Here is a 26,629-nt window from a genome sequence, read left to right as displayed (position 1 = left end):
ATGGGCGATGGGGGCACCGAGCGCGACCGCGGCCCCGCACGCCGGGAGTCGCAGAGCGGGCGCGGCGGGGACGGCGGCGGAGCAGAAGACTCGACCGCTGATGCGGGCGGCCGCAGCCCCAGGGAGATTGCCGGGACCTCCGACTCCAGCCCTGCGGGCTCCAGGGAGAGCGGCGCCGACCGCGACGGGCAGCCGGGGCTCGGCGAGGCAGACCACTGCCGCCGCATCCTGGTGCGAGGTAAGGGGACGGCTCGAAGCCCTGGTCCACTGGACTCCCCTCCCTTCCCTCACCGGGGCCTCCGAGCTCCCTGCAGCCTCCACCTCCCAAGTCCTATATTCATTCAGACGATCGTCGTCCAGTCATTCATTCAGCAAACATTATTTTGAGCGTCCATTGTGTGCTGGACATTGAGCTGAGTGCAGGGGACAAAGCGGCGAGCGGTACGGAAGAGATCCCCGTTTCACTGCCTTGAGATGCTCAGCTCTCCAGTCTCACCCGGGCGGGTTACCGTGGCGGGGGCCGCGATGCGAGTGCGGGATACGGAGAGCCGAGTCCCCGCCCCGCGACCCTCGCGGCGGGTGCGGAGAAAAGCGTCACGAGCGCTCCGCGGGGTCAGGGCGAGGAGGGACCAGCGCCCGGAACCGCGGGAGGAGAAGGCCCGGCTCCGCTCAGCTGCCGGGCGCCTCCCAGCCCCGCTTCCCGGTCCCGGCCTCGCAGGCGCATGGGCTGCTCCCGGGAGACGGCACCGGAACGCAGAGGGCGGCGTGCGCCGCGCTCGCCCGCCGGGGCTTCGCTCTCGCGGTTCCCACTTCCTCGCGGCGCCTGGGCCCAGCCGGCTCTCGGCGCGGCCTTCTCACGGCCTGGCTTCTCGCGTCTCACCGATTCTCCCTCGCCCTTCGCCCTCCTCTCTTCTTTCCCGGCCATTTCCCTCCGCCGAGCTCGCCTTCCCCTCCTTCCCTTCCTGCAAGAATCCGAGTGCCCGGCTCTTCCTGGCTTCCTCGCTGCGAGGCTGCGGCTTCCCCGGCCCCTAAAGCCAGCCTGACGCCCAGCTCGCCTTTCGCCGGATCCGGGCCTCGCCCAGCGAGATAGGAGAAGAAAGGGGATTCCGAGGTCTTGCCTTAAGCCTGTCCCTAGGCCGCGGCGAAACCGGAGGTCTGTTTCCCCCACCGTCCCAGAGTCCCGGACTGGGAGACCCAGCGGAAAGAGGCCATTCGAGGGTAACAGCTGCCCCCGGTTAATCCCGCTGCCTTTTTCTTGCCCTTTCTTTTTGATCGCTTCTCTTTCGAGCTTGAAGGCCTAGAAAGAAATCAGTCGGAGCTGATTTCCTCGGCCACCGCCTAGGGAAGGGAAACCAGCACTAAGACCCCCGAGTTTGATCTGGACTGGGCTGTGTGTGAGCTACCCACACACAGACAGAAACATCTTGGCCTGGTCGCTCACAGCTTCCCCACAGCTGCTGAGTCTGGGTGACTCTGGGAATGGGGGCTAAAGGCACAGCATGGAGGCAGCCCAGTGTGAAGTTGCCTGGTGGCCATCCTGGACACAGACTTGGGGACCCTGGTCTTCAGGAAACACAGGAAGCTCCAGGCCAGGTATAGTCACTCAGTGCCGTTCTGGGTCAGGCTCTGGGGGTCAAAGGACAGAGCATGGGGAGGTGGTCCCCAACCAACAGGGATTCCAACAGGTGTGTGGCCCTCTTGGGCACTTGGGATTAAATTAGATCCATTCCATAGACTGTGGGGTGTCCTGTGTACAAGGCATTAGCAGCCAGTTTGGAGTTCCCTTAAGGAAATCTGCAAGACTTCCAGAAACAGAAAAATCAGCCTCCTAAACCCACATTCCCAGGTTAAGGACACTCACCACCTCACACTCCATCTGTGGGTTTTTCATTTCCTTCTGCCTGAACAGTTGTGGTTCTGTGCCCACCTACCATTCCTTCTGCTCTAACTCCAGGCAGATGGAATAGATTTTGTGTCTGCATGCGATGACAGATAACTCCCAGATGTTGAGTCATAGAAGGTAGGATCAAAAATGATACCCTCCAAGAGCCCACCCACTCCAGGAGCAATCCATGGACCCCCTGCTGGATGCAGGGCAGCTAGTGTGCACTGTTATCTGCAGTTTTCCAAATTCATGTGGGCAATACTGCAGCACCGTTATACTGAGACAACATAATGAAAAGAGAGCACAGAGGAGGTACTTATTCTCTTAAAAGAAATAAAAGGTAAATGCAGGGCCTACATAAATCTCTCTGTCCTTTTCCATTTAACGACAAGGAGGTTATTACAGGCCTCAGATATCAGGGACGTCATTTTACCGCTAATCCCTCCTAGCCAGAGTCACCTGCGTCACTCCGGGCCCCACTGGGCCCAGGGCGGAGGCTCTGTCAGATGAAAGGCCCTGCACTGGCGAAAGGAAGTTCAGGGCACCCTGGTCCCTCGCTGAATGTCCCTCCAGTGTGCTCTAAACAGACAGTACATTTTGCCCTTGACCTCCGAGGATCTATCCTCCCAAAGTACCCGTGGAGGAAACCATAAAATGGGGGAGAGTAGGCAGTTAGCATGTCCATTGTTAAGTTGCTGGCTGGGTGAAGATTCTGAGAAACAGCCCTTCTTTCTCTGAGTCTTTTTTTCTGCCTCCTTCCCACTCTGCCCTTGCTCCCTTGAGGGCTCCACCCCAAAGTAACAGACCTGTTGAGGGAGTCCCAAGATGCAGAGGAATAAGAGAAAGGCTTGGTGCTGGAATTACGTGAAGTTGATTTGGAATACAAGTCTTACAGCCCTTTGAACTTGAACTAGTTTCTTTGCCTCTCTGTGACCCAGTTTCCTCATCTGTACGAAGAAAGCGTAGCTCTTCCCTTGAGTGCCGTGCTCAGGGTCAGAGATGTTGTCTATAAAACTCCAAACAAGCAGCGGGATCTCCATAAATATTCTGTGGAATGAGAGGGGTGGGAGCTCCAAGGAGACTAAAACTGCTTCAGGCCGTGGGCCTTGTTCCTCAGAGGCCTCCCCCACCGCAACCCCTGGCCCCAAAGGCTGTGTAAAGCATTCAGAGGTGAGCAGCCAAGGGGACGAGGACTGGCTGACGAAAGGAGGCCCAGTGCCACCTTGCAGACCACACAGTACGGCCTTCCCCAATCCCCTTCGAGGAACCCTCACACAACCAATCACCGAAGTTTCCCTGCCTCTGCAAAATGTGGGTCAGGGAGCCAGGGAGGCCGACCTGCTACATCCCCTGCCTCAAAATGGAGGCCGCTTCATGCCACACACGGGCACAAGCAAGGCACCGAGATAACAGGGGTGTGCACAACAGGCACACCAGACACTCCACTGAGGACACAGCTAGGCGTCCACAGGGGCCCTAAAGCCACTTTGGCTGCCCCATACCTCTGCATGCACAGCCCGTTGACTAGTGAGGGAAAGGGGTGGGAAACCCTTTTGTTTTATATTAACATTTGGAAAAGACAAGCCACGGGGAGGAAGCAGGTAGAAAGAGAGCCGCAGCTCCAAGTTCGCTGCAGCCTGAGTGGTACTGCCTTTTCGGTTGAGCCGGGATCCCTGCAATCAAAACAGCGGGGACACGTCTCACCCCAAACTCCCAAACCTCACAATCCATGCTCATATCTGCACACTCACATGCACTTAGATGATTCTCACATGGACCCGGAGTCAATTCAGCAACGCTTCTGGACAGATCCCGGAATGGCCATCCACCAGCCTCACCCACCCAGCAGATGTTATGAACAATGCCTAGCGCTGGTCTCAGCTCACCCAAAGCGTCCCTCTGACCTGCCAGTCTCAAAACCCCAGTCGGGCCTCCTCAACTCTGCACTGCCACCTAGGCCTGAGTCAGGCAGAGTTCAGAGGTGCCCCCAGTACAGTCCTGCACCTTGAGACCTGTGACACCCTGGGCCTGACTCAGCACCCCTCCTCTGGTAACAGGCGGACAGGAAAGCTGTGGGAATCCTCGGACTGAGTGAATGACTACCCCCCTCACCCCTGCAGCACCAATACCCACTAGCAGAAATGTTTTCACCTGGGATCCTGATGGATGTGCCCAGGGCCTCTGGCTGTGGCTGAACAATTCCCTCTGTGGGTGTGAGTTTGGTGCAAGGGGTGATTGAATTTAGCGGTGTCTAGCCCCCTGAGAATTGAGGGCAGTACTGGACCCGTGCTGCAGAAATGTATTGGTGGAAATAGCACAATGGCATACACCAGGCAGAGCCGTGGACGCTGCGGACATGTTTGAAAATGCTGGGCAAGGGGCCAAGCCTTTTGGGGGCTTGAGCTAGTAGCAACCCAGGGAACAGACAAACCCCTTCTGCAGCCAGGTCTGGGCTCAGCGTTGACCAGAATCACCTGCTTTCCAGTTGGATTTACAGCAGTCCCTGGACCCAGGATGACTCGACCTGGACCAAGCGTCCTCACCCCCCACCCAAGGCATGGCAGCTCCACGAGGGCACACCTGCCACCCCATCCCCCCACCCCCAGATGGGGTGTCTTGGCAATGGAGTCGGTGACCCAGAGTGTTTATTGGAAGGAGCCGCTGGATGGCAAGTTCCTGTGTCTGGGCCCTCCGGGCACCAGACCTTGGGACTGGAGCCTCAACCTAAGTCTGTTAAGAGAAAACTGGGACCATTCCTCCCAGGCAGTGGTTGAAAGCTTTAAATGATTCACGCAGGAGATTGTGCTTTGGGGGTTTTGGTTTTAGTTTTATTTTGGGAGCTTGTGGGGAGTATTAGGTTTCTTTTTTATTTTCCTAGGATTGTTTTCGTTTTATGTTTGTCATGTTTTTCATTTTGCTTTGTTTTTGGCCGAAGGACGCACATTCTCAAGGCCGGTCTGTGGACCCTATCATTTTGGGTCTTTACTTTTTACTTGTTATTCATGCTCCCACCCCACCCCCCCCCCCCCCCGGCCCACACACACACACACACACACACACACACACGCAGAAGCAGACCTGCAGACAAATTCGTTGTCTTGTTGGTGTGTCTTGCGGGCACACTTTCATTTTCTGGGATCTGTGAAGGGCCTTCCGGGGCTCCTCGGGTTCTCAGCCAGTGCTGCCGCCCGGGGTGGTCTCTTGAACTCGGGCGCCTGTGGACCCGTGGCCAGCATCCCGCGCGCAGCAGACACACGAGCGCGCGTGCGCGCGCCTGAAAGGTCAGAGCTTCTCGGTGGCCCCCGGGTGACCCAGCGGGGCAGGGAGGCTGGGACAGTGGGTGGGTACTGGGATCTGGAGAGGAGGGAGCGGACTGCTGCAGCATGCATCCCTGGACTTTTGTTCGGCCGCACCAAATACGTTGAGTCTCCACACAAACTGCGCACCCCCGTAGCGAGACAGGGCTTCTAAGGCTCGCGTTGGCTCGACGCCATTTCCTCAATTACCCCGACTCAAGTCTGGGGCCAAAGTAACCAACCCAAGCTCCCTCTCAGTTCGCTCTTTGATTTGTATTTTAAATGGACGGCGAAGTGGGACACGGTATAGGAAGCATATGAATTTTGTCTTTATTTCCTGTTTGCTTAGTATAAACTAAAGATCGGCCTGACCCTCCTCGGAAAGTGGGTAGCGGTTCCCGGCAGTTCAGCCCGCGGAGTTGCGTACCCCAGTGTGAAAACCTCTGACAGAAGACGCCGGGGCGAGTGGGCCGACCCAGGATCCCCGGGACCCGGGTGGTCTGCGCGCCTGTTTTGCCCCGCTCCGTCTGCTTCCAGGAGGGGGGAGGTTGGAGGGTCTCAGCTAGGGGTGCCAAGGTGGCAGTGAAGAGGTGGCGCCAGGACGCAATCTGGCCTACAAAGCCGAAGAGTGGGCGAACCTGGAAAAGCCAGGGCTGCGAGCGCGGCGGGTCAAGGATGGGGCGGGGAGGGGGCGCGACTGTGAGACGCTACTGCCACCCCCAACCCCAGTACAATCCCCTGACCCAACTCACCCACGTTTTCCCATCATCTTGCCCTTCGCTTGCTAGTTGATTGATTCCACAAACATTAACGAGTACCTACTATGTGCCAATGGAGTAGGAAATGGCACCCCACTCCAGCATTCTTATCTGGAAAACCCCATGGACAGAGGAGCCTGGTGGGCCACAGAGAGTCGGACACGACTGAGCGATTGAGCAACTACGTGCCAGACCAACATGGTAGGGCTGCTGGCGCTGACAGCCAACCGAGAGACCATTTGGAAAGCGGGGACATGCGAGGTTCCTGGCCCGCCGGGGTGGCGGCAGGGCCTGAGTGGCGAGGGAGCGACGTAGGCGAATAACTCAAGGAAGGAGGGTACTGGAGCCGGGTCCCCTAGACGCCGCGCAGGCACCACGTAGGAGGTAGACACCGCACCCGCCAAACCCTAGCGATCTCTCCAGACGATTCCGTGTGCATACAGTAGGCACTCAGTAAATATCTGCCGAATGAATTAGAGGAAGCAAAACCAACCTCGTGTTTCACTAGGTAGGAGGCCGCAACGCCCCTCCCGGGGAAGAACGTCTGGGCTGCAGCGACCTCATTCTTGGACGTTACAAAGGCGTTCCTTACATGAAATGGTGATGATGCCAGAGCACAGAATAATTGTTAAAATAGAAAGTTGACGGCGCCCTATTTTTGGAATTTTGTGCAATCGTCAACTTCGGGGGCCACGGAAATATAAAACCCGAAAAAGCTCAAATGTGGTTCTTTTTACTCGTTCTTCTTTTTACTCGTTCTTTGGGTCCCCAGGGCCGCGGAGGCAGTCTGGAGGCAGGCAGCGTCTGGACGAGGAGGCCGGGCAAGAGCAGGGCCCGGAGGGCGGTAGTGAGCCTCCCGGTTCTCCTCAGCTGCTTGGGGGAGGTTCCGCTGCAGAGCCAACCAGGGAAATATTAATAACTAGGTAAATCTTCGCCCCTTCTCCCCGCCCAATTCACAGGCCCCAATTCCTTGGTTGGAGCTTGAAACAACGGGGTAATTAAAGTTAGGTTTGTTATGTTCTGTTTGCCCCACCGCCCACCGCAGAGCGCTGGCAGCCAGGGCTCGACGGGTGAAAGACACCCAGCGAAGAACATAAGACCACGCTCACAAAATAGATGGGAACAAAACAGGTAGAGCATTTAAATTCAAAAAGCAGTATGGGGACTTCCCTGGTGGTCCAGTGGTTAATGCAGGGGGGGATACGGGTTCCATCCCTGGTGGAGTAGCTAAGATCTCACATGCCTGGTGGCCTGCGAAAAAAACAAACCAAAACGTTTACAGAAATATTATTGTAACAAATTCAACAGACTTTTAAAATGGTCCACATGGAAAAAAAAAATTAAGAAAAAAAAAAAGGAATACGGTCTCCAGGTTTAAAAAAAGTGGGGGCGGCAGAAACCTCCCGGAAATAGCCACCATTCCTAGTTTCAGGTGTGCTTCAGTAGATTTCTCCCCTCTTATATACACATTACATAAGCTGTCTTGCAACTTACCATTAAAAAAAAAAAATTTCAACCCCCACCCCCAGGTCATCTTTTCCGCTCAGCCATTTCACACTGTTCCCTTTCTGCTCAGTACTCCTCTGGAGGAGGAAAGCAGATTTTCGTATCCTCTAGAAGGATGTTCCTGTTGTTCTCCTCTGGTACATCGAAGCTTTGTAATTGTGAAAAAGTAAAACCAATCTAAATATCCAACAACAAGGGACTGGTTAAATAAAATTTTATTATAGCTGCATAATTATAGCTGCATAATGCAGTTGTTAAAAATAATGAAGCACTTCTAGATGGAAAGATATTTATTGAATAAATTTTATCAAATGAAAAACAGCAATTTGCAGAAAATCTTACTTTTGTAATATGTAACTTACATATTAATTTTTTTCAGTTACTGGGGAAAGTTTGAGAGCTTGAGAAATGAACTCCCAATGCCCACGTCTTGAGCCCTTGAGTGTTTCCTAAAGATAAATTCCTAGAAGTGGAATTGCTGCTTCAGGTCAGAGCTGCAGGTGGACAGCCCTCCAGTGTCATAGTAAAGTTGGTCACTGATCTCTCCATTCAGAGCCTGCAGTCTTAATGTACAGTGATGAGATATTGTTATTTTATGATCTTTTCATTAAAAGCTTGATTGAAAACTCATGTGGAAAAAAAGAGGTACACTCTACAAATTTTCAATGTGTTTCCTTTAATTTTAAAATAGTGATTCATTTGATTCAAACATCAAAAAGTTGTTTTAAGTACACATGAGAAATCTCTTTCCCATCCTTCTTCCCCATCCTCCAATTCCCACTGGGCTCAAAGGCAGCCATTATTTACTGCCTTCCAATATGTTATTCCAAATCATGTCTATGCTTCTGTAAGCCAGTACATTATTTTTTTTTCCTTTTGCTTGTTATGCATATGGTGGTATCTATATATATTTTCCTGCACCTTGCTAATTTCACTTACCAATGTATCTTAGGGTATAAAGAACTTCTGTTAGTTTTTTACAAATGCATAGTATTCCATTTCTAGAGACTGGGTAGACCAGAATGTATGTTATACTACCTGTGCCTTAATGGTAGACATTTAGCTTTTCTCTTATCTTCTGTTATTATATACAATGCTACATTAAATATGCTTGTTCCTTGGTCATTTCCACATGTGTGGGTCTTACCTGTCAGAGAAGTTCCTGAAAATAGGTTATTGGGTCAAAGAGTACCTGTGTTTGTAATTTGCAAGATAATGCCCAACGGTCCTCAATAAGATGGTACCTACTCCCCTTAGCAATGCCTGAAAGTGCTTGTATCCCCAAGTCTTGCTTTCACAGTTCACACTTTTTATCTTGATAGATGTTAAATTGTTCTTTCAGGGGAAGAAAAGTTTAGCAATTTAGACCCCCACCTTTGTCCTCTCCCCATATTAGAGATTATATATCTTACACATCTTTGCTCAGAAGTTCCTCAGTGGCATTTTAATTTTTATTTTTTTGATTATCAGTGAAGTTGAGCATCTTTTCATGTTTATTGGCCAGTTGCATTTCTTCTGCTATCTATTAATTCATTTCATGTGACCATTTTAATTTTCAAATATTCCTTTTCTTATTGATTTGTAGAAATTCTGTATTGTGGACAGTGGTTCATTGCTTTCAATATATGTTGCAATTTGGGGGGTTATAAATTGTCCTTTAATTTTTTTCTGATGTCTTTTGTTTTCTGAACTATAAAATCTCTTTCTAATTACAAAATCAATCCGTGCCATTTTGCTATATCATGTAAAAGTTGCAAGTTCTTCATTTCCCCCACATAATACACTTCTACTCCCAAGATGCAATCTCCCAAACTTTCCCTAGACATTGAAAAACATAAATAAGTTATAGATTGCAAGACGGTTTTTTTGCAAACTTCTTTTCTTCATTTAATAGATACCTTTCAATCTAGAACTGCCTTATTATTTTTAACAGTTGCATAATACTATATTATGCAGATACAATAATATTTATTTAACCAGTCCCTTGGTGATGGGTATTTAGGATGGTTCTACTTTTTCACAATTACAAACAATGCTTCAATGCTTTGTATCCTAATTTGAACAGATTTATTAAAAAGTCTCATGAGACAATACGAAAAATATGAAAATAAGTGAGACATTTTATTATATTAAGGAATGGTTGTTAATGTTTCTAATTGTGACAGTAGTATTGGGATTGTTTTCTAAAGATACTTATAAAAGGATTTATTAAAAACATTTATAAAAATCTTTCTGGATAAAAATGTTTCTAGATATGGTGACTGGGATTTGCTTAAGATTATAGGGAGATAGAAGAGCTAGGATTGTTACTGAGTTTATAATTGTTGAAGCTGGAGGATAGGCATATCACAATTCATTATACTTTCTCTCTCTCTCTTTTTCTCTTTTCTCTCTTATTTTGTATGTTTGAAATTTCTTATGATAAAAATTTTAAAATAATAAACATCATTCCACATATATCTGGTATGCATATAATTACAGGGTAAGTTCCTAGAAGTGAAATTTTAAAATCCAAGTATATACACTTAAAATTGTGATTGATATTTCTAAACACCAAAATGTACTAATTTATATTCCTGGAGATTGTGTATAAACATACCATTTCTCCCCCATATCCTCCCAACCCAGGATGTACTTAGTCTTTTAGAGCAAAATCTTTTAAGTGAAAAAAAATCTTGTTTTATTGGTGTTTTTGATTACTAGTCAGGTTAAGTGTATTTTTATATACTTATTTTTCATGTTTATTTCCTCTTCTGTGAATTTTTCATTCATATGCTTAGCCATTTCTCTACTGACTTACTCATTGTTTTTTATAGTTGTCAACTATTTATAGACTACATAAATATATAACATATATGTAACATATGTAAACATACAAATATACACATATTTTAGTATATAGAAAGAAAATGATCCCTTTTTCTGTGACATGTGTTGCAAACATCCCCAGATCTTTTTCATTCTTTTTTCTTCTTTTTCTTTTTTTAACCTTGCTGTGAATTGGGTTTTTTTTTTTTTTTTGACTCAAATTTTTTGGGCTTGTATGTTTTAGGTCTCAACTAGGAAGTTCTTCTCCAACCAAAGGTAACAATATTACATATATTACATGTTATGTATATTTAGAATACTCTTTAATTTTATGTTACAAAAATTCAGTGTATGTTACAATTTTTGAGTTTATAATTTGTCTTTTATTTTTTGTTCTCATGTCTTTTTATTTCTGAAGTATAAAATATTCTTTTAATTATAAAACCAATTCAGGCTGAAATGAAGTGAAAGTTGAAAACTCTTCATTTACCCCACCCAAGGTACTTCACTCCCAAGATATAACCTCCTAGACTTACTTTAGTAATTGAAAACATAAATATGTAAGTTATATATTACGAAAGTGGGATTTTTTGCACACTGCTAAAATAGTCTGCAGAGACTGTGACAGTCTTTGCAAAACCAAATAATAAAGAAGTACATGAAGTAAGATGGGGGAACTCTTTGCTTCCTGACCAGCTTCCACTCCACAGAGTAAACAGAAGAGAGAGGTGTCCATCCTGCCAGGTTTAATTCTGTATAGGTATAAGCACGTATGCACACACACACAGTTAGCTTTTACCTTTGTTCTTTATAGCACTGGGCTTGTACACACGAACGTGTTTTCACGTAGCAGTATATGATGGACACCCATTCAGGTCAGTATATGAAGATGCACCTCATTCTTGTTCATGCCTACATAACAGCCAAAGGCATGCCTCTACTGTGGCTTCATCAGCAGCGTTGCTATTGATAAACACTCAGCTTTTCCTCTCTCCCACCCCTTCCTACAAACTGCTACGAACAGTGGCTCTTTATGAAATACACAATATTTCTCTGGCCTAGAAACCTCTGTAAATTTTCTGAAACAAAAGAACTATACATTTTTAAATTTAGCTAGGCATTGTGAAATTGTCCTTCAAGAAAAACTTTTCCTCTATTAACCTGTATTCTCACCAATGGAGCTTGAGAAAACCTATTTTCGTTCACCTTTGCCAGTACAATTTTCCCAGTCTGATAAAGTATCTGAAAAAAAATTTATCTCTTTTCTATTCTAACTTTCATTTTCTCTAAGTCCCTCTGAGCGTATTTTTCCATATTTATTAGCCACTAGGATTTCTTCTTCTCTTAGTAACCCTTTCATATAATTTGTTCAGTTTCCTACTGGACTGCTTGACTTTATTCGTTAGACCATAAAGGCTGTGTGTGAACTAGACATTAGGCTGTTTTGCATGTATTATTAATATTCTCCCAATCTGTTACTTTTGTTTTAACTGTCTCTCATCCTGCCGCAGTTTCTTTCTCTAGGTACTCAAATCTGTTATTTATTTTTTAAAACTCGTCAGTGTTTTTATTCCACTTTCAGAGATTTATTTATTAAATCTAAAGTTCTAATCCATCTTATATATATTTTTGCATGCAGTGTGAGATAAATGTCTTTATTCCAGATGATGCACTAACTGTCCAAAAGCCAGGTCTTGAGTAATCTTGTCTTTCCTCCAGCTAATCTGAAATTTCATCTTGATAATATCGCAGTTCCTCATATAGGTGTGGATTTGCTTCATAACTCATGTGCCAGCATCACCAGTTTAGTTGCTGTAGATTTATAATATATGTTGCAGTGACAGTAATGCAAGAATTCTATCCTTATTCTTGCACGTTTTTCCTCACCTCTTCTTCCATTTCAATGTTTCCAGTAAACTGGAGAATGAGGTTTTTTTATAAGGAATTTTCATAGTGATTAGATTTCATTTGTAGATTAAGGCAGAAAGGACATTTTTACATTTAAAAATCAATGTGTTAACAGCTTATCATGTAAAGGAACTACCTGGGTGCTACCTGGATGAAGTCTGGGTAGGACTTTGAGGGGGTTTACTGGGAAAGGTAGTGGGAGAGGGTCATTTTTAGTGCTGGAGGTCAAGAGCATTAGCTATCTGTAATCAGGCAGGAGTCACCACCTCTCCCATGGCAAAGGATCTTTGGGTGGAATTCACTCTCCCTGGTACCCCTGAGGCTCACCCCTCTTTGAGGAGACCTGAAGGAGAGCAAAACTCAGCCTTCATTCCGCTTAGACTCATGCATTTCACCCTAACAAGACCCTACCCACCTAGAGGCCCTGGAATTAAGCTGTCCCTCCTTCCTGGTGCCCCCAACACACACAACTCCACCTAGAAAAGCAACAATTCAGGGAAGAGGGCTCTGTCAGTAGGAGGGACTAGATTTTGCTGAACGGACAACCTCAAATCTCAGAGGTTTAACAAAGAAATATATTTCTAAGTCACTTGATAAGTCCATCACAAGTGGGCAGGGGCTTGTCTTGGTACTCAGAAACCCAGGCTGATGAAGCTCCAGCTTGGCTTCTGCCTCTGTGACCATCCCAGTAGAGAGAAGGGGAGGTGGGACATCAAGACCTGGCTTTTGACATGTTCCCTGAAAGTGACTGCATCCCTTCCTCTTGACTAAAACAAATCGTGTGGCCATATCTGATTTCAAAGGGCAGAAAATAAATGCAATCCTACCGTGTGCTTGGAAAGAACTGGAAACACTGGCAAGCAGCATCCTTGGTTTATCCATTAGCTTGACTTTGATGAGCGGTCTCCTCTGCTGGTCCTAGCTAAAACAGCAAGCACAGAAACACTGACTATTGGATGTTAGCTATTTGGAGAAGGTCAGAAACATCCCGTTGTTTTATTTTCTTCACAGTATTTATCATTACGTTACGTATTAGATTTTTTGGTTTTGTTTTGGTTTGGTTTTATCTGCACTGGGTCTTCCTTGGGGTGTGTGGGCTTCTGTAGTTGCAGTACTCAGGCTTAGTTGCTATTCGGCACATGAGATCTTAGTTCCCCGACCAGGGATCCAACCCACATCCCCTGCACAGGAAGGCAGGATTCTTAGCCACTGGACCACCAGGGAAGTCTCTACATATTCATTTTTTAATTTATTATCTGTCTCTCTCCCCAGTACAAGGTCTACAGGAACAGGGACCTTGTCAAATTTGCTCATTTCTATATCCTCAAACACAAGAATACTATTTGGCACATAGTAGGCATTTATTACAGCTTTCCTGGTGATTCAGACAGTAAATAATCTATCTGCAATGCAAGAGACCCAGGTTTAATCCCTGGGTCAGGAAGATCCCCTGGAGAAGGGAATGGCAACCCACTCCAGTATTCTTGCCTGGAGGATCCCACGGACAGAGGAGCCTGGCAGGCTACAGTCCATGCGGTTGCAGAGTCGGACCGACTGAGCAACTAACATTTTTTACATTTATGTTGAGTGGTTGAATATACATAGTTGTTTTATTTACAGAAATGGGATAGTACTACTTACTTTCTTTCACTTAATGTCAGTTTATATGGATACTGTCTCATTCTTTTAGCTACATGGTATTTTATAAAATATGAATGGCATGAATGTATCATCATGTGTTCATCTGTATCCCTTACGGGGAACACTCAGGATGCTTTCAGATTTTCAACATTTTGAACAATGCCGCAGCAAATATCCTGATGTATACCTTGGAGCACATGAATCTATGCTTAAAATAAAATTGCTGGGGCAATAGTTATGTGCTTCTATAAACTTGACAATTGCAGCCTTGAAAGATTGTGACAATTTATGGTCCTACCAGCAGTTCACAGGAGTGTAGAATCACCAACAGTGCATCTTTGCTTTATTAATCTTCTATTAATGTCTCTCCGATCTTATGGGAGATAAAAAATTATCCATTGTTGCTTGGACTTGCATTATCCTGATTACTGTGAAGCTATGTTCATCTTTTCACATATTTATTGGCCATTTGGATATCTTTTCTGTGAATAGCTCACAAAAATTACTTGACCATTTTTTCTATTAGACTATTGCCCTTTTAAAAATAATTACTTTTAATTGTATTTTATATATTCTGAATATTATTTGTTTGCCTTTTAAAAAAGATTTTCAATTGTGTATTTTGTATTTTATCTTGGTTTTGATGCTTTTATCGTATAAAGGTTTTAGATTTAATATAGTTGAATAACATCCTTTGTTTTTCCTTTACAGTCCCAGTTTGCATCTTGCTTGGAAAACTCTTCCCAAGCTTAGGATTAAAAAACTGCTTTTTATATTTTCTTGTAATGCCTTCATCATTTTATAGTCTACAATTTGCTCTCTATTCCATTTGAAACATTGTTCTTTATGGTGTGAGACACGAATTTAACCTAATTTTATTCCAAATGGATAATTTATGGTCCTCAATCTAGTTAAATGCATTGAGAGACTAGACATATAGAACGTTCCCTTTATCATAAACTCTGTCACTCTGTATACATGGCTCTAGTTGTATACTCCTTATTTCATTTTTTCCCAATATTCAGTAATTTGAATCCCACCATTACCATTTCTATTATATGCATGTTTCATTTATTTAATATTTTAGCAAACAACAACAACAAAACATGCCAAGAGGTTAGAATGATGTTTTGTCACAGAAACTGACAAATCTGTTTGTGGAAAGAATATTTTATATTTTCAAATGAAATGTCTACTTTTGGCTTCATGCTCAGTATGTAAAATCGTAGATTTAAATTTGTTCTAGTAAACACTAAAATAACTGCATAACTTTTGAAATGACAAAGATTTGTTTATGTATCATTCTAAATCATCTTACAAACTATGAGTGAAATGCAGAGGCACTTGAGGAGCTGCTATTGTATTCTTTTCACAAACAGATTTGTCAGTTTCTGTGACGAAACATCATTCTAACCTCTGGGCATGTTTTGTTGTTGTTGTTGTTGTTAATGTCTTATTTTGAAATAGTAAGAGAATCACAAGAAGTTGCAAAAATGGTAGAAAAGCCCTATATACCTGCAACACAACCTAGCTTCTCACAATGGTGACATCTTATTTAACTATAATACATGATCAACATCCAGAAATTGACATTAATTCAATATAATTAACCAGGTTCATGACCTTCCTCAGATTTCACCCATTTTTTGCATACACGTTTTTCTTTATATATAGTACTGTGACATTTTATTACACTTACAGATCCATATAACCACCACGGCAATCAAGATTCAGAACTGTTTTGACGCCACCAAGAAACATCATCCTTTGTGGTCACAGTCTCCCTTCCCTAACCCCTGGCAGCACATCTGTTAGCCACCTCTACAACTTTGTCATTTTGATAATGTAATATAAATGGAATCATACCGTACATAATCTGAAGCGCTGCCTTGGGTTTTTTCACTCAGTGTAATTTAATTGAAGATGTATCCAAATTGTTGTGTCTGTCTATAGGCATTGCTGTACCACGGTTTGTTTATCCATTCACCGATTGAGGAACACCTGGATTGTTCCCATTTGGGAGCTCTTACAAGTAAAGCTGCTGTGAATATCCCCCTGTAGGTGTGATGTGAACCTAAGATTTCATCTCTCTGAGTTAAATGCCCAGGAATGAGATTACGGGGTTCCATGGTTAATATAGGTTTACCCTTTTAGGAAACTTTCCTAAAAGTCAGTTTCCAGAGTGGCTGCACCATGTTCCATTCCCAGCAGCGATGAACGCGGCATCTAGTTTCTTGGCATCCTCACCAGCCTTTGGCACTCTCACTCTTTCATTTTCGTTCCTCTAATCATTTTTCTCCTGGTTTTCATTTGTTTTCTCCTGCTGGCGAGTGGTGTTGAACCTCTCTTCACGTGCTCATTTGTACGGCCCTTTGGGCTTCCCTGGTGGCTCAGAAGGTAAAGAATCTGTCCACAATGCGGGAGACCTGGGTTTGATCCCTGGGTTAGGAAGATCCTCTGGAGAAGGAAACTGCTACCCACTCCCGTATGTGGCCTGGAGAATTCCATGGACAGAGGAGCCTGGCGGGCTACAGTCCAAGGGGTCGCAAAGAGTCGGACATGACTGAGCGACTTTCACTTTGGGGATATCTGGGGACAAGTCTAAGGTGCTTATTCCATGCTGCTGCCTGTCCTGGCCCTGTGGAGGAGGGCTGCCCTCGGCTGCTTCCTGAGGCAGGAATGCCCCTTTTAGCTCCCCTACAAGGAGGAAATGAGGAGAAGGGCTGTATGGTTTGACATCAGTGGTCAGGAGCAAGCTCAGGGCTTCAGGTGGGCTCCAAGAGGCTCACCCGGAAGAGGATGTGAAGCTTCCAGCACCATATATGACATCCATCACCCTTTCTCCTCTTCACACCCCCCAAGATACTTGTAATAAAAATCAGTGCCTTTGGAGATGGGTTCATTGGGTGTTGTGAGGAAAGTTCTGAGCCTGATCTCACAATTGGAAACACTAGAACCTGAGCAAAGGGGACCCAGTCACAATGGGGCCACAAATATTAACCCCCCATTTTGAATGTAGAAAGGATTGGAGGGGGGAAGCTTGAGTTGTCCCAAAGAGCTGGATTCTACCAACCCGCCGAGAGCAAGGCTCCCATCCCTGTGCTGCGTCCTGCCCAGTGCCCTGGAAAGGCCAGCCCAGTGCTGGGGGAGGACAGCCTCTGGGCCATGACTGCATCCCCAGGCTCACCTTCTCCCTGATGGTTGACTGAGAACACGAAGGTGTTTGAACCTCTGAGATCGGGGGTATGACCTGTGAGCCGAGCCAGGAGCCTATGAAGAGCCAAAGTGCGCCCTGGAGTGGGACTGCCCTGTGTGATCCAGTGCATAAAAACTCACCCTGCAATGAAGGAGACTCGGGTTCAGTCCCTGGTCGGGGAACTAAGATCCCACACACCACAGCTAAGACCCAATGCAACCAAATAAAGTACATCCTGGAGGAGGGAACATTAACTGGCCCTAGTAGGAGGTAGGCAGAACCAGTCTCATAAAATATACTACAGGACTTGGAGGGAGAGATCTCAGTTTCACCCTTTAGAACAGGGATTCTAAAACTAGGTTCTGCAGTCTTATGGCTCACAAGGAGCCTCATGACAGCACCTGCCAAATGCAATTCCTTTCCTACATCTTCCAGGGCAATGATGAGCCAGTCAGAGGATTCCATTTTCTACCCATGACGTCTATAACCTATCTCTTCACTATAACCTATTAATTGAATCACTAAGAATTACTAAAAGAGGGTATTCATCAAGTAAAATGAAGGTGTTTCTAGAGTTTTTTAAACACTCAGTATGATCTTAGGTAGATACTTAAAATGTGTACCTCCATTTCCCCATCTCTAAAATGGGGATAATCACAATTCCAACTTCACTGAGACATGGGGAAGCTTTAAGCACTTAAAACGGTGCCTGGCCCAGAGCATGCATTGCAGAGGCGTCAGCTATTACTATGAGCGGCCAAGGCTGCTAAAGCTTCTGACCATATTGCAAACTCTCACTGTGTATGCCCTCTGGAGAGGGGTGGAGTTCCTACAACCCTGTTACCTGTGCCTGATCTTCCTTTGTAATGGCAAATTACTGTGAGTTTAGCTTTATTATTATCAACAGCATGCGTGGGGGCGGGGGACGGGTTTGGTAAATCCCAGGTGGCACAGTGGTAAAAAAAAATCCGCCTGCCAAGGCAGGAAACACAGGAGATGCGGGTTGGATCCCTGGGTTGGGAAGATCTCCTGGAGTAGGAAATGACACCCAACTCCGGTGTTCTTTCCTGGAGAATCCCATGGAGAGAGGAATCTGGTGGGCTTTGGTCCATGTGGTTGCAAAGAGTCGGACGTGAGCACACATGTGGAATTTGATGGTGCATATTTCCACACTCTAATTTTTGACATAAACTTTTCTAATAACTAGATTTGAAGCCATCAGTGTGTGTGATTCAAACATGGATCATCTTTGCCTCTGTACTTAAGGCTGATATATATATTTAAAATCCTCCCTCCCACCTCCAGGAAATTTTGCTTTAGCTGAGTTTTTTTAAGTGGAACTATCTGGCAAATGTTAGCTGCATGTTTTCAACCTCTTAAATAGGCTTCAAAATATTGGAGATGCCATGCATGGATGACATTGGTCCAGGGACCAGGATGGTGGCCCTGCTGTTCAGGACTCAGCACACAGGGGATGGCAGAAACTCCCCCTCTGGAAGGCACCCCAGCAGCTTGATGTGGTGGCAGTGGTCCTCAGGCTCCTCCTGGGGATCCCAGCTCCACCCTACAACAGCGAGCCTCTTCAGGGACCCTAGGAGAGTCTGTGGATAGAGAGAGCACCCATCCATACCACACACACACCCACAGGGCTTAAGACCTGGCTCTGGACATCTCCTCCAGTAAGCCTTATCTGATTGATCATATCCAATTCTAAACCATCCTTTCCTCTGCTCTTGAGCACTTGGTATTTTCTCTTTACATTTGTTTCTTATTCTGCCAAGGAAGAGAACCCTGGCTGAGACAGAGTGAGTCCCTTCTGCCCAGGCTGGATAATAAACCTGACGTTTGTACTGAGGCCCATTCACATACATATACCCATTAGATACAACGTACTGCATTGGGTGATTGAGGAGGCTAGCCCCAGAGAGGGTAAGCAACTTGTCAGAGGTCACACGGCCCGGCCCAGAACTGAGGAGCTTCCCATCTGATCATGCTACCTCTTTTTAATTTATTTATTTATTGTATTTTGGCTGCACTGGGTCTTTGTTGCTATGTGCAGGAGGCTGCTCTCTAGTAGCAATGCTCAGGCTCTCATTGTGATGGCTTCTCGTGTTGTGGGGCACAGGCTCTAGGGTGCCCAGGCTTCAGTAGCTGTGGCCCACAGGTTTAGTTGCTCTGAGGCATATGGAATCTTTGTGAACCAGGGATCAAATCTGTGTCCCCCACATTGGCAGGCAGATTCTTAACCACTGCACCACCAGGGAAGTCCCACACAGCCTCTAATTAAGATGTTCATTGGTGGGTTACATCCTTAACTAGTGAACTAATTTGCCTCCTTTCATGACCCCTGCAGATGCCAAAGGAACCATCCGAGAAATTGTCCTGCCCAAGGGCCTGGACCTGGACCGGCCCAAACGGACCCGCACATCCTTCACGGCCGAGCAGCTCTACCGCCTGGAGATGGAGTTCCAGCGCTGCCAGTACGTGGTGGGCCGTGAGCGCACTGAGCTGGCCCGCCAGCTGAACCTCTCCGAGACCCAGGTAAAAGGGCAGGGCCAGCTTGCTCCACCGCTACCCTGGCAGTCCAGGAGCGCCCTGGGGTATGAGGCCCATGGGCTGCTGCCCGGAAACCCAGCTTTGGAGTTCAGACATCTATTAGGGAAAGGTTTAAAGTTACTGGTAAACCAGAGCAAATAAACACAGTGCTGACAAGAGAAAGTTGGCATTTGCCAGTGGGGGTGGGGTAGTGGGGCACTTCTGGATCCATCAGGCCCTTTGGATGGAATTTAGGGAAAGGCCAGAGAGATAGGACAGAGAGACATTCAAGATGCAGGGAGTGGCTTAAGAGGGTGTTTGCCAGTGCAGGAGGGAGCCTGCAGAAAGGCATGGGGCAGGGCTGGCTTGCTGGGAGCACAGGTTCAGGAAAGAGATGAGGCATTACAAATGGGGGTTGGGGACCTCTTGTTTCCACATTCTGGGCCTTTTCCCATCCTCCCTTCATCCCAGTGAGCCTTAGAACCTCCTGTTGGAGAGAAAAGGTCTGAACTCCCCCTTCACCCAGGTAGGGCTTAGCACTTAGCAGTGGTCTGCCCAACCCAAAGGAAAGACTTTTGTAAACTGAGCACCTACTCTGTGTGAATGGAGGCATTTCAGACTGGTGGTGGTGGTTGTTCAGTCACTCAGTTGTGTCTGACTCTTTGTGACCCTATGCACTACAGCATGCCAGGCTTCCCTGTCCTCCGCTGTCTCCCAGAGTTTGCTCAGACTCACATCCATCGAGTCAGCGATGCTCTTTAACCATCTCATCTTCTGTCACCCCCTTCTCCTGCCCTCAATCTTCCCCAGCATCAGGGTCTTTTCCAGTGAGTCGACTCTTTGCATCAGGTGGCCAAAGTATTGGAGTGGTATTATTCAAACTAATAGATCTAAATAATGATGATAGTAGTAGTGGGAAATTCCCTGGGGGTCAGTGGTTAGGACTCCATACTTTCATTGCCGTGACCTGGGTTCAATCCCTGGTCTGGGAATTAAAATCCTGTAAGGGTGTGCAGTGCAGTGCTGGTGGTACAAAAAAGTGGTAGTAATAATAATAAGACTTCCCCAGTACTTATTGTGCCAAGGCATTGTTCCAAGTTAGTTATGTTAGTTTGCTAACCCCTACAACCCTGTGATTGTAGCAACCAGGAATATCCCATTTTACCCAGGAGAGGTTATTATGCCCAAGGTCATACAATGAATAAGTTCCAGAACTAGGATTAGGACAAGCAATCTGGCCCCTTTATGCTGCCTGTATACTGGGCAACCATGCTGGAGCTTGTCAAAAAAAGACTCAGAGACTCTAAGTCTAGCTACAGGTAAAGAGCTTGAAGTACCAATAAATGTATCAAAAGGGCCAAACCAGGGCACACGAAGGGAAGAGGAGAGGAAGGAGAGGAGAAGGAAGCAGATGGGTCTGGGGAGGATGGGGGAGGCTCTCCTCACACTGCCCGCTGCTGCCCTGGCCTTGGCACCCCCACCCCACCCGGCAGTGAGGTCAGGATTGCGGCTGGGAGGGCTGCTGTCTTGAAAGCCGCCCCTGTAGAGTCCCAAATGGCCCAGCAGGTGGCCTGGGGCGGCTGGGCCCTCCCTCCAGCTGAGCTCAGCTGGGCTGGACAGCCAGGCTTTGTCCAGGAGGCCTGCAGTGGCCAGGCGGGACAGAGCTCGTAGAGGAAGTCAAGGAGACCCCCCAGACCAGGGTCTGAGGTGTAGGCATGGGGTCCTCCTCCTGTTTAGCCTACTTTCCCTTTGCCTCACGTAGTTTACCCCCCAACTCCCCCTCTGAAACTTTCTTCGCAAGGGCACCTCAGATGCCAGGCCAGCAACTCCTCCTCAGTCCTCATCCTTCCCTGCCCTGCCAGTACAGGCCACCTTTATCTGTTCTTTAAGGTCAAAGCCAAGTCCCTTCTCTTCCAGGAAGCCTTCCTCAGGCTTCTTGACATCACTGCAAGACCTGTTCTACATGGCTTGACCTGTAAAGTGTGGTGTGTGTGTGTGTGTGTGTGTGTGTGTGTGTGTGTGGTGTAGTGTGGTGTGGTGTGGTGGGCACCTACCTGTATGCATTTCCCCAAAACAAGAATGTATTTGAAGGGCATGTCTGCTCCTCAGGCCTCCTTGGGGAGCCCAGCACACAACTGGGCACACCGTGGACCCGCAGAGAACCCTCAACCAGCTGATTGTCCTCACCAGCCTCCTGCCTCTTCCCCTGGTCCTGGAGTTCGGCAGACAATGTACAGTATTACTAACACTGAGAGTTTCCTGTGTGCCAGGCATTGTTCTAAGTGCTCGATGTGTTCTAACTCGTTTAGTCCTCACCATAAGCTCGTAGAACAGGTGTGAGGTTTTTCTTCTGACACCACTTCTGACACTATGTGGTATGTTCCCACACCAACAGCAGCCAGTTCTCCAATACCAGCTGGGAGTCCGACAATACAACTCAATTCAGGTCTGACCTTAACTCCTGGAGGTTAACACCCACGCTATAGGTTATGACCAGCTATACAACGCGGGTTCCCACACCCTCTCCTTAGATTTGATAAATTGCTAGAATGACTCACAGAACTCAGGAAAACTCTTTACACTCTATTTACTTCTACACAGGTATTTATTACAAAGGATGCATGCATATATGCTGTGCTAGGTCATCTCCGACTCCCTGTGACCACTTTGGACTAGAGCCCAACAGGCTTTTCTGTCCATTGGGATTTTTCAGGCAAGAGTACTAGAGTGGATTGCCATTTCCTGCTCCATGGGAAGAACCCACGTCTCTTGCATCTCCTGCATTGGCTAGGTGGATTCTTTACCCACTGAGCCATCAGGGAAACCCCATCATAAAGGATACAACTCAGAAATAGGCATACAGAAGAGATGCGTAGAACCAGGTATAAAGGGGAGAATACATGGAGGAAACGTCATCGTTCAAGAGTCTTTACGACCCAGTCTCCAGCCTCACTGTGCTTTCTGGAGGGAAGGGAATGAAAGTTCCAACCCTCTGATTACAGGTCTTGTCTTTCTGCGACCAACCCCCATTCTAAAACGAGGGGTCCACCCTGAGTCACCTCATTAGCATAAACTCAGGTGCACTCAGAGAGGGCTGGTTATGAACCTCAAAAGGCTCTGGACCAAGAACCAGGGACAAAAACTAAGTGTACTTTTTTTTTAGTACAACAGAATGGCTCTTTATTATTTTTATATTAAAGAGAAGGAAATGGAGGCACACAGAAATTAAATTACATGCTCAAAATGTAAAGCAGGCATATTCATTAATTCATCTAATTTTAATAAAAAGTTAGCTGAATTTCAGGACTTCCCTGGTGGTCCAATGGTTAAGACTCCAGGCTTCCACTGTAGGGGGCGTGGGTTTGATCCTTGCTTAGGGAACTAAGTTCCCATAGGCCACACGACGCAGTCAAAACACTAAAAAAAAAAAAAAAGATGACTTTATGAGTAGTATTATTCCCATTTCAGAAAGTTGAACTCAGAGAGACTAATTAACTTACCAGGTTTATATGGCTGGAATTCTCAGCATGTTCTCCCATGCATGTGCGTGCATGCTCAGTCACTCAGCCGTTTCCAACTGTTTGTGCCCCCATGGACTGTAGCCCGCCAGGTTCCTCTGCCCATGGGATTTTCCTGGCAAGAATACTGGAGCAGGTTGCCACTTCCTCCTCCAGGGGATCTTCCCAACCAGGCCTCAAAGCCGAGTCTCCTAGGTCTCTTGCATTGGCAGGTGGATACTTTTGGGCAAATATATCACTGCCTGCCTGCTGCGTACCAGGTGCTGTTCTAGGCAGGCCCTCCCCTGCCTGTTACACCCAGGACAGGATAGGACAGGAGCCCCTGTGAAAGCTCCCCGTGGTGGCTGACGCCCTGTTGCTGCCGCTCCCTTCGTGCCTACTTGCCCTGTGTTTGCGGAGAGTGGTCAATCTCTCTCCTGCTGCATCTTCAGGGTCCCGAGGGAAGGAACCATGGCCTCTGAGTCTGTCCTCCCCCTCCAGGTCAGAGGTAGGAACAGGGAAGGTGAGCAGTACACCTCACACGAGTGTGGGCCCCAGGGATTTCATGTTTGATCTCTGCCACAACCCAGGTATTTTTGTCCTTATCTTAAAGATGAGAACTGAAACTCAAGGGTCCCTGGAGGTGGTGCCTGGCTGAGAACCCAGAAGACTTCCCAGCAGGGGAAAGGATTACAGTGACACACAGAGCCACGTCCCCAAGAATCTGGCAGGACCTCTTTCTGGAGCAGTCAAATTCCAGTGTGACCAACAGTCACATCCTTCAGCCAGACTTGGCCGAGTCGTCCTATTTCCTTGACTGCCCTTCATTGATATCAGCTTCAAATGTCACCTCTTTAGAGGGGCCGTGTTTGCCACCCCACTGATAACACACTGCCTCCCCGCCTCTCCTCTCTTTATGGTGCCCCCTTTCTCTCCATTGGAGTGGCCAAAGTGCCAATCCACAGCTGTTGTCTGTGCATACCAAGTTAATGCAGAAATGGAGCGTACGTGTTTAGAAACATACAGAGCAGTTTTTCTGATGACTCACTTTAATTGTATTTTACGAAAGTATTCGTCCACAACACATTGGAAACATTAAAAAGTGACTCCGCACCACGAATCATTTGAGATGCTGCTCAAAGCACTCACTGCCACCGACAGCCACACCTGTTTGCTTGTATTTGTTTTTTATCATCTGTCTCCCCCTCGACCCTGCCCACCCTACATAGCAAGGATCCTGCAGCCTAGAACAGTGCCTGGCACATGTGCTGTGCGCGCTAAGTAGCTTCAGTCGTGTCCGACTCTTTGCAACCCCATGGACTGTAGTCCACCAGGCTTCTGTGTCCATGGAATTCTCCAGGCAAGAACACTGGAGTGGGTTGCCATGCCCTCCTCCAGGGACTCTTTCCAACCCAGGGATTGGATGCTCAGTCCACATCTGCTGAATGCATGAGTGAGTGAGTGAATGCAGGAATCAACCTCAGGTAGATCCCCTAGCTCCCTGGTCACTTTCGTTTATCGAAAAGCAGTCCAATCCTGTTGAAAACATCCAACTCATATGTATTTCAGATCTTTTCTTCTCCCCATTCCTCCACTCAGAGCAGGCATGACCCACTGCTGGAGGGACGTGCAGGGGAAGAGCCCTCTAGAAAGTCTGTAGAAGGGAGGGGGGAGTGTGCTACCCCTCCCCCACTGGGGCCAGGAGGGCAGGGAGGGTGGCCGCTTAGGGCCTGAGGAGCCTTATGGCCAGAGGCCTTGTCTGGAGGGTCGGTTGCTCCCACAGGGGCCTGGTAGGCATCGTCCCAAGCAGCCTCAGCTCTGCCCTAATCCTGTGCCGGGCCAGCCTCCCGGCCCTGCTCCTCTCCCGCCACCTCTCCTTCAAGTTACAGCATCCCGTCTGTCCTCCCAGGCTGGAGGACACCAGCGGGTCTCTCCATGCCTCTCCTTCCCAGCCCCCCATTCCATGGTCCCCTGCTGGCACACTGCCCAGCCAACTGCCAGCCTTCCGGAACCTCCCAGCCAGGAGCAAGGGAGCCTCTCTGCTCCTGGGGACATGGATCTGGGTACTCCCCAGGCTTGCCAACTGGGGAGTAACTGTCGGTCCCTCCTCCTCAGGACTCCCAACCTGCCTCCTTAGGGGAGCACCCTGTCCTTCCCCAGAGAGGAGAGAAAAGTCCCATCACCGTGAGGGGCCCGCAGAACTGACCACTGAGCTCGCCTGCCCCCCAGCCTTCCTTTCCTTCTGCAGATGAGGAGGGGGTTGGAGTGCTACGTGCCAGGTGCCTGGTGCTGGCAGAGGGCAAGTTCTCCTCTCATCAGCCTTGAGAAAGGTCTCTGCTCTTTGGTGGCTCCATTTAGGATGTGGGGTACTTGGCACTGCTCTGTCCCCGGTTTGGGGAGTGTGGCCATTGGAAGTGTCCCTCACCATCCTGACATGTCCTCTTATACTTGGTGTTATGTTGAGAGGTGCTTATAGGTGATGGGGTGGGAGGGGCTGCCGGGATGGCCAGATGGGCTAGGGAGCTCCCTTCAGAGGTGGGCTAGGGGTGGGGGGCAGGTGAGACAGGAGGAAGTGGGGGTGGCTAAGACTGAAAGGCATGTGGGCCAAGAGGCGAACCTCACCTGCACCCTCCCTCCATCCAGGGGTCAGGGTGGCTAGCCGTGGAGGGGTGCCCATGATTTGGGGGGCCAGGGTCTCTTGCTCCCTAGCCAGGCTGATGGCGGGAAGATGCTGGCGACAACCTGACTGCTCTTCTTCCCTCTCTCACTGCACCCCTGCTCCCCCCACTCCCTGTCCCCACTTTGCTCGCCTGTCCCCCTCCCTCGCGGACTCCCCTCGCCTCGCTCCGCCCCAAGGTGAAGGTCTGGTTCCAGAACCGCCGCACCAAGCAGAAGAAAGACCAGAGCAGAGACCTGGAGAAGCGGGCATCCTCCTCGGCGTCCAAGGCCTTCGCCACCTCCAACATCCTGCGGCTGCTGGAGCACGGCCGGCTGCTGTCCGTGCCCAGGGCCCCCAGCCTCCTGGCGCTGACCCCCGGCCCACCAGGCCTGCCTGCCGGCCACAGGGGCACCTCCTTGGGTGACCCCAGGAACTCCTCCCCACACCTCAACCCGCTGACCTCGGCATCGCCCCCACTGCCGCCCCCTCCGCCGGCGCTCTGCTTTTCCACCGCCCCACTCCTGGACCTGCCTGCTGGCTACGAACTGGGCTCCTCGGCCTTCGAGCCCTATAGCCGGCTGGATCGGAGAGTGGGCAGCCCCGGCGGCAGTAGCAAGAAGGCCAGCGCTTAAGTCTCCATCCCCTGCGTGACACTGAGTCCCCAGGCACAGCACCGCCCCTGCCTCCTGGGCCCAGAGACAGAAGGGGCAGCCACACGCCCTGCCCCATCCCCCCCCAGCTCAGAGACTCTCCAGTGGACAGCGTTGCGTGTGTGTGAGTGCAGTGTGTGTGTGTGTGTGCCTCTCACTGAAATAAAAGGAAAACGATGACAAGAAGGGAAATGGAGTCCCCACAGCACGCCACTGCCTCAATCCCCTCTTGCTCCTCCAGGGGAGGTAATCAGGCTACTGGTCTCCCTGATGGGAGAGGCAGGAGCTGG

General features: G+C 48.1%; 1 protein-coding gene across 1 annotated transcript; it reads left to right on the top strand.

Moving 5' to 3' along the window:
• Positions 1-26,607, top strand: VAX2 (ventral anterior homeobox 2). The gene is made up of 3 exons (XM_027554945.1): positions 1-238; positions 19,352-19,539; positions 25,887-26,607. The coding sequence occupies exons 1-3, from the start codon at positions 1-3 to the stop codon at positions 26,319-26,321; spliced, it is 861 nt and encodes a 286-aa protein (XP_027410746.1). The 3' UTR covers positions 26,322-26,607.
• Positions 26,608-26,629: the final 22 nt, after the last annotated feature.

This window comes from Bos indicus x Bos taurus, chromosome 11, assembly GCF_003369695.1.
Source record: "Bos indicus x Bos taurus breed Angus x Brahman F1 hybrid chromosome 11, Bos_hybrid_MaternalHap_v2.0, whole genome shotgun sequence".
Lineage (NCBI taxonomy): Eukaryota > Metazoa > Chordata > Mammalia > Artiodactyla > Bovidae > Bos > Bos indicus x Bos taurus.
The sequence above is the reverse complement of the archived record's forward strand: the minus strand, read 5'-3'. Positions and strand labels throughout refer to the sequence as shown.

What these genes read in the sequence shown, in the direction of transcription:
- VAX2 (XM_027554945.1), top strand. Translation starts at nt 1, where the DNA reads ATGGGCGATGGGGGCACCGAGCGCGACCGCGGCCCCGCACGCCGGGAG. An exon ending in CCGCCGCATCCTGGTGCGAG is followed by an intron (nt 239 to 19,351) that starts GTAAGGGGACGG and finishes TGACCCCTGCAG; the next exon opens with ATGCCAAAGGAACCATCCGA. An exon ending in TGAACCTCTCCGAGACCCAG is followed by an intron (nt 19,540 to 25,886) that starts GTAAAAGGGCAG and finishes CTCCGCCCCAAG; the next exon opens with GTGAAGGTCTGGTTCCAGAA.